This window comes from Etheostoma spectabile, chromosome 6, assembly GCF_008692095.1.
Source record: "Etheostoma spectabile isolate EspeVRDwgs_2016 chromosome 6, UIUC_Espe_1.0, whole genome shotgun sequence".
In the NCBI taxonomy this organism is placed as follows: Eukaryota; Metazoa; Chordata; class Actinopteri; order Perciformes; family Percidae; genus Etheostoma; species Etheostoma spectabile.
Genome location: NC_045738.1, coordinates 15963854 through 15972037, shown reverse-complemented (window position 1 = coordinate 15972037; position 8184 = coordinate 15963854). Strand labels below are relative to the sequence as shown.

Sequence of the window (8184 nt, the reverse complement as noted above, 5' to 3'; positions counted from 1 at the left end):
AAACACGCATGCATCTAGCTGACAAAAATACAGTATGCTTACACCAAATATAAGCAGTTTTTATGCAGTGAACATTGAGTTAGATGGCAAACCTATGCTATAAAAAAGTGAACCATGTCCCTTAAATCCCTTTATTGCCATAACAAATGTGTCAACGACATTTTCAAGAGGATTTAATTGTCTTCAGATGAACAAGTCTGAGTCTTGTGATTTTTCCAGATTTAAAGTTTTAGGTTGAGTAGATAAGTAATGAATGTGGCTGTCTGTTTGATGGAGCTGTAGATTTATGACTGCACTGCCTGATCTTTGCAGTGGTTCTTATTTGCATGCAAATACGCTTGGCTCTGCCTTTTTCAGTATATGAACCCTTGGCTGGAGTTATTATGGTTCTTTGTATTGATTTACGCTTAAATATTACAACAATCTACACTTTAAAGAGCCATGGATCTTTAAACCAGAGTAAAAACTGCAGTTAAAATGTTTTCCATAACAGTACTGTTATGAGTGTCTTAGCTGTTTAGCACTAAACAGACGGGATATTTTCTCTCTTCCAGGAGTGTATGGGTCTGATCAGAAGACTGTGTGTGGAGGCGGGAGCAGGGACCGAGCTGGCCAACAAGCTGACTGAGAATCTGAAGGAAACTCGATCTGTCAACAAGGTTAGAGCTGACACTGTCCTTTCCATCCTGATTATTGACCTGCTTAATGTTGGGTCTGCTTATGATGACACACATTACCCACTCACTGAAGCAAAGCAGTTATCAGCATGAGCAGCAGACGTTTTCTGATCGTCATCACACTTAATGCTGTCCCTGTCCCTAAAGGCTTTTGTATTACCAGAGCAGGTCTTGTGATGATGGTTATTATTTTTTTTTATATCAAACCTGCAGGAAGTTTAACCAGTCTAACAGTAGCATGTCAGCTGTCTCCTCCAGCTCCGTGGAAAAACCCTGGCTAAAATGACTGGTTTCTGGCATTAAATCACACAAGATCACCATCTTGTGCCTCATGCAGAAAATGGTTTTGTTTGTTGAACGTTTTAGTATTCATACTTCAACTACCTGACTATTGTTGATTTAAAAGATTGTAAATTGAAAAATTACTTTCAGTCCATACATCCATTTTATTTCTGCTCATCTGGGTTGCATTAATTTCCTTATTTATATATCATTAGAAATTGCTATATACTGCTGAAAACAACAACTTTTAGGCCTTATGGTTGGTACTGGTTTCCCATCAGTCTTTCATATTTTGGCTGGTACAAACGTGGAATGGATATAAATTGCATTCCTTGTGATATTAAAAGTCTTATATTAAAACTGTCTTTAAAAGTCTTAAATTCACCTTTGGTGTACACTGCAGAAACACTGGTCTGGTTAGAAGTTAATGTACAGACAGCATGAGTAAGGTTTATAAGGGCTACACCTCCTTTAGCACTTAGCAGAGTTCCTACATTCTTTTTACCAGCAACTGAACAAAGTTACATCAGTTTGCTTCCACTTGGCCCTGGAGCAGTAAAGAAGGCTCTTCCAGACCACAGTCACTTTTATTGTAATTTTCATTATCGACTAATCTGGGAAATATTTTTACTACTTGATGACTCATCCTTTGGTCTATGAAATTAAATGTTGGAAATAGGGAGAAAAGCATTGTTACAGTTTCCAAAAGTCAAAAGTGACGTCTTCAAAAGTCTTGTTTCGTCCGACCAACCGTTCAAAACTTTAGAAACATGTTGGTGCACTATGTTAGGCTCCGTGGAAGAATACCCCCTCCCTATGTAGATATGAAGGGCTCAACAAAAACAGGATTTTTAATTTCAGGGACTATACACTAATGACAACATAATTATGAATATTATCATCCAGTTCTGCCAATAGGTCCTACACGCTGATTCTTGAAATCAAGATACTACATACACTACGTTTTCTGCTGGTTCATCAACTGTTTCAGTTCTACAGACATATTTAAATAAGATGACTCAAATGTTATGTTTTGTTGTCTGTAGGCTGTCCTGCAGACTTTGAGGTCCGAAGTGACTGAGAAGGAGAAGAGCATGGAGAAAGAGATTGAGGCACTAAGGAAGTCTGGAAGAGACCGAGAGAGAGACCTCAACACACTCAACACCGTGCTGCAGTGCAACCAGGATATTATCAATGTACACACACACACACACACACACACACACTATTGATAGATTGTGTACAGTTGTACTTTGTCCTATGCTCTTGGATGTTTTATTTAGATAAACCTGCGTTTTGTCCCTGCTCCAGGACCTGCGAGTGGCTCTGGGGGAGAAGGAGCGGCTGCTGAGGGAGGGGGAGAAAGAAAGGGAGTTGTGGAGACAGAGGGACCGGGCCGTCGCTGCTGTCCTGCAGGAGAAGGAGGCTCTGATCCAGGAGCTGGAGAGCCGTCAGAAAGATGTGCAGGTAATATACGTACACAATGCTGTGACTTTTGCTGGTAGTGGCATGGCTCCAATACTTTAAAGAGATATAGAATGACATAAGTGTTCATTCCTTCCACCTTTTAAAGTTGAAGGGCTTTCCTTCTCTCGGTTTTATTAAATAAGGGAAACTGTTACTCACATGTTATTTTCCTCAGGGGTTGGCAGGGGACAGAGAGGGAAACAGTGCCACCTTGTGCAAGGAGGTCACTAAACTCACCACATCCCTTCAGGAATACCAAGACATGGTGCAGGTGAGATATTACACTGCGTTCCATTTATCTTGGAACTTGGAAGCCAGAGATGATGGACCTGGTGGGTGTTGACGGACGGCGGAACACGGAGCCGTACCACAACCATTCTGCAAGCAGTGGAAATTATGAGTAAAAATCAAATAAACAAAATACAATACAGTCATAATGACGCAATGGCCCTCTGCTTGAATAAAGTAAACATAAAACAAAGGTAGAACAAATATTACATCACATTTACACTTTGGTTTTTGTGCAGATTAAAGAAATGTTAAATGCTTTAGATGTTTTGGTAGGCAGATTGTTACCAGAGCATGGCTAGCAGTTTCTCCCCCCGTTTCCAGTCTTTATGCTAAGCTAGGCTAACTGGCACACAAAAAAAACACCACTCAACTTATTTATACGTTATTTTTTACCAGAATCAGAAGGAGAGTCACGTTCAAACAGTGGCCTCGCTGATGGATCAACTCAGAGAAACTCGGCAGGAGCTGAGAGAGAAAGAAAAGGAGAAAAAGGAGTCTGATAGAGCCAGGCAGAACAACAGAGAGGACCGAGAGAGAGAGGAAAGGAAACTGAGGGATAGCCTGGAGAAGAGAGACAAGCTCATAGAGGTGAGTACAGGAATCTACAGTCTGAGTCATAATATTCAGTTCATGCATGTCGACAAGGAACGCAGTATAGTTTGTATAGCGTAGACAACAGAGCCATATCAACTCTGAGTGTAAAACTAACTCACATTTTCTTGATTGTAATACAGTAGGCTACATCTCCCACCCCTCAATCACGCATGTTTAAAGGCTGGACTAATAGAGCTTACATGCACAAAAAGATATATAACACAATAAAGGCAAGGGAAAAAGCAAAATGAGCACTTTACAATGTGTAATAAAATAAATTTGATATACATAACATTTGTAAAATTATGTGTATTATCTACAGAGCTATTACTTCAACAATGCAAAAATAATTAAGGATTCTAATATCTCAAATGTGAGGAATTTCTGTTTCTCTATTTGTTTTACTTGTAAACTTAATCTCTTTGGAGTTTGGACTGTTGGTCGGACAAAATGATAAAGAAATCAATAATGACAAAAGATAATCAGTTGCAGCCCTATCTCTTTCTCCACATACTTATTGCTTAAAGTCAATCCAATAATGATCAGAAAAGGCGCATTTTTGTACTTGTAAAATGTATGTAATGTTTATGACAATCTGAGCTTCATTATCAATACTTGTGATGGTGGCTGAGATCTGTTATTTTTTTCTTTAATGTAGCAAATCCTGTTGGATGCTGAGGAGCGGGACCATCTGTTCAGAGAGCTGCAGCAGAACCTGCAGAACAAACGTGAACATCTCACAGGCATCAAACACCCACAGTGACAGAGGACGACTACTGTACTGACAAGATGCAGACTAACTGCACAGACACACAAGATTACTTTTGCACTTTCTGTATCACCTTTTTGCCTCCTTGGCATATTTATCATGGTGTACATTACTTCTATTTATAGTATTTATCTTTACTTTTTTTTAGGTTTGCATTTGCAGACCTGCCTTGTTTTGGTACTATTCCCCAACTACTACTTAACTCTCTAGGGTGAATCAGTAATTTCAGACTTAAGAGAGTCAGTTTTTTGTGCGGGGAAGAAGTGATGTCAAGTCTAGCTTCTTATAGCTGGATGTTCAATACATGATTTAAAAATCACCAGATTACTGTATTAAGTTAGTTTTTAATGTAATGGGTCTAATGGTCAGGCAGTGATTAGATTGCATTTAATGCAGTGGGAATGCTGATGGAAACATTTCTAAATGGTGGGATTGTTAGTGGGTATGAGCAACATTTATGTCCTTTAGGACAAGAGCTGGTAAGAAATTGCTAAAGATCTAAATTTAACTTTTTTGCTGCGTTTTTATTGTTTGTCTTTTCACTTTCTCGATACAGAACTGTCATTTTTTGGTATTTATGGGCAGGAATGGAATTAGGACCAAATATATTTTTAACTGCTTTAATTTTCTGCTTTTTATGTGTTTTTATTTTTGACCTATTCTCAATTATTTTCAATGTTTACATGTCTTGTGTTAGTCAGGGTCATTATTAATGAAGATATTTTCTTTTAGCTCAAGAGAATTAAACACTCTGATCCAAATTTCTTATGTCTACAGACGCTGTTATTTCATGAACTATTATGGCGCTGGATCTAGAAGTGTTTCTCTCCGCTCTGTATTCCCATTTTCTTTAAATTATATATTACATTTTACTAACCATAGAAACACAAGACTCTGTCAGATAATGTTCAGGATCATATTGGTTTATGTTATGACCACCAGTTCTAATTATTTCAACTTTGTTTCTAAGAAATCGTGTTTTCTTTATCATTTTGTCATGGTGGAAAGTTCTAAACCATAGAGATAAATATTTTGTAATTTATTTTATTTACATTCTAAATACTACAATACCCATGAGCCTCCCCCACCGTTACTATGGAAAAGAAGCCAGTCAGATGCACGAATCGGATGGGGAGTGCGACATCTAGTGCCTGAATAATATCAATGTTTAAGTACATTTAGTGTAACACAATTCTTAGCTCTGTGATTGGATGTTTCTGGACGAAATGCACATTGGGAGTCGTAGTAAACTTCTCCCTCCAAGTTATGTAGCACAGGCCCAGTATTGAAATGTAACTAAGTACTCGAAGTATATACTCGAGGTAATTGTACTTCACTTCAGCATTTCCCTTTTATGCACATGTTTTACTTCTACTCCACAACATCTCATAAGGTAAATATTGTTTGTTTTACTCCACTACATTTGTCTGACAACTTTAGTCACTTTGCATCTCCAAATAGGTGATTTAAAATTTGATGAATTGAAGGTTGTCCTTCATGGGTTTTAGAAAACTGTTTAAATTCAAGATAAATCAAGTTTTAAACATAATGTATCTGTAAAACAAATAATGTGAGTATATACAGCATAGCTATGAATAAGACTTTTCAATCCAGGACTTTGCCTTGTTAGTAAAAGTATGTAGGCATACGCTAATATGGTAGGCCTATAGACACTTCTTACTTAATGATATGGATTGGCCACCTCTCCTTTGAAAAACAGTCCAACTCATCCTAAATTCAGTTTTATTAAGTGTAGAAGAAACAAAATTGTTAAAATGAACATAGTTGGTAATGTTTTGTAGCCTAGCCTACTAAATATTAGACCGGGAGAATGTCATGCCGATACAACCTGTAGATGTCTAGGCCTACTGGAACATGAATGGGCAATTATTTAAAAAGTCAGTGTTGAATGACGGTGCCCCCTGCGTTCTTCTCACTGTCCAATCAAATGGCTTTGAGTTTCTAGTTACTTGAGGAACTGTTGCTATGGACCTCACACTTAAACAAAGTTTTCGCCCTGGATGCTTCACAGAGGAAACGTAGCATTATTAGGGGGTTATCGTCTTCAGAGATGTAACAGCTGATGTTAAATATTGTTAACTTTGTTTTAGGAAGAAAGTGCATGTGAAATGCAGGTCCAGTCGGTGCCTCTCGGCTCTGTCACCATCGGACCACAGTCTTGGCGCGATGGGACGGTCCGCTCGATCCGGCGGGCGGAGCGCCTGGTACGGCAGACTCGGGCTGGGCGATCCGGGACTTGCAGCCGGCCTCAGAGCTGCAGCGCCGCCGCCGGTTTCACCCCAAAGCGCAAAGACGACACAGCGGAAACAACCGAAGATAAGATCACAGGGGAGGAATGCGGTGAGAGTCGTGACTTAACCTGCAAAAATAAGATGTCGAGGCCCCAAACAGCAGGAGCGATGGTGAGAAAACAAAGGCGTGCAAACAGATTTGATATAGACCTAGACCTATATTTGTTGACTTTAGGTTAAACCTGAAAACTGAGGCCAGGGATCACTTCACTAATCTGTCAATCACAAGGAACAACATTTAGTTTAGTAGGCCTACAAGTAAATCATTGCAGATTATTCTTTACACCGCTAAATAAAACTGCATCAAAAACATGTCTTACAGGCCTACAAGTTTAAAAATATGATCTAAGTTTTTAACAATTTAGGATGAGGTGAGATGTTTTCAATGGAGAAGTATTTCTATCATTTAGGCTAGGCTACTTTAATAAAATTATTTTTTACAACAGTATAAATGTACTCTTACAAAGAAAGGTCTACTTAAGTATCAAAAGTAAATGTAGGCTAGTTGTTATATGCCTAAATAATAAATTCAGTGTTGAAGTATTTAGTACAATCTAAAACATTATTGGGTTATTTTAGGGATGCATTAACGTGTAGGCAACACTTAACTGTAGTCATTGTTAGAGGTGGTTAATTTGAACTAGGCCTGCTTACTGTTGGGCAGTGTAGTCCCTAACTAATTATCATTTATAGGCTGGTTATACGTTTTGTAAACAAAATCTTAATTCTTAAAGTTCCAGAGTGGTTCCCAGAGGACATCTGTGGCCCCGTTCCCCCCTACCAGCTTGCGTGAGCGGTGTGCCGGAGAAAGCATTGCCCTGGCCGGTGAGTACATGCGGAGGGTGCGGGAGGTGGAGGGCCAGCTGCGCAGACAGGCTGGCAGGGTGACCCAGGAGGGTATCAAGCTGGAAAGGGAGAGGGGTTACTTGGAGAGGATGCTTCGCAGCCTCAGGACTGATCTGACTGTCAACAGGAGGAGCTCTGAGGGCAGGGCCAGGAGGCCAGCCATTGCTGAGACAGTAGGTTACTCTCGTCTCTTTGCTCTTATCTTCCCTACGCTCTGCTTGGTTCTTTGGGCCATAGTGTGATGAATACATTCCTATAACCAGACGATACAAGACAAGGAAAACACTGAATGATTTATCGCTTCAGGGATGTTGTTTTGTTTCGTTCTGACCTCTGACCTGTGGAGAATAAACCCCAAAATAAGTTTCTCCACAAAGATCAGCAGTGGTGTTGTACTTGAGCCGAGGCTTAAATAGTCTCTCATACTGTATGCACTTTAATTGTTGTTAATCAGGCATCCTTTGTCCTCAACCATTTCTAGATTTGGACTTTTTTTTGTTTATCTAAGGACAGAAGAAACAAAATGTAGCCAACGTTTTAGTTTATTTTCTGCACAGGAAATGTTGAAGTGATTTTACCTGCAGAAACATTCTCAGAATGATTCTCAAACTTTCATAAAATGTTAAAATCCCACACACCTCACACATTATTAATAAACTTCTCTTACTCAAAGTACTGCTATTATAAAATCCTTTTTAAATCCCTTCAATAGTAATCCAACACCAGACGTGGTGTAAGTGATACATCAGATGGATTCACTCATTAAGTTTTGCATTGTGAACTTAATTTTCCAAAGAGATGAGAATGGGTTTGCTGACAGGTCTGCCCTGTTACAGGAGAGAGATGGAGCTGATTACTTGTTGTTGTGTGAGAAAAGAGAGCTGGCAGAGTTGAAACAGGATCTGGAGGGAACACTGAGGAACACACTGATCCAGCTTCAGGTGAA

At 39.3% G+C, this 8184-nt stretch overlaps 2 protein-coding genes across 4 annotated transcripts in view; both read left to right on the top strand.

Annotated features, from left to right (window-relative positions):
- The window catches only part of si:ch73-95l15.5 (putative leucine-rich repeat-containing protein DDB_G0290503), a 10287-nt gene extending 5444 nt beyond the window's left edge, over positions 1-4843 (top strand). For all 3 annotated transcript variants that reach the window (XM_032519077.1, XM_032519076.1, XM_032519078.1), the window contains exons 6-11: positions 555-659; positions 2006-2155; positions 2271-2426; positions 2602-2697; positions 3114-3305; positions 3970-4843. In XM_032519077.1, the coding sequence (XP_032374968.1) occupies positions 555-659; positions 2006-2155; positions 2271-2426; positions 2602-2697; positions 3114-3305; positions 3970-4074 (804 nt within the window). In that variant the 3' untranslated portion in view covers positions 4075-4843. The remainder of the gene's footprint in view (positions 1-554; positions 660-2005; positions 2156-2270; positions 2427-2601; positions 2698-3113; positions 3306-3969) is intronic.
- Positions 4844-6015: 1172 nt separating this feature from the next.
- Positions 6016-8184, top strand: part of tektl1 (tektin like 1) — a 5700-nt gene continuing 3531 nt past the window's right edge. The window contains exons 1-3 of the mRNA XM_032518556.1: positions 6016-6503; positions 7127-7411; positions 8075-8179. Of these exons, the coding sequence (XP_032374447.1) occupies positions 6210-6503; positions 7127-7411; positions 8075-8179 (684 nt within the window). The 5' untranslated portion in view covers positions 6016-6209. The remainder of the gene's footprint in view (positions 6504-7126; positions 7412-8074; positions 8180-8184) is intronic.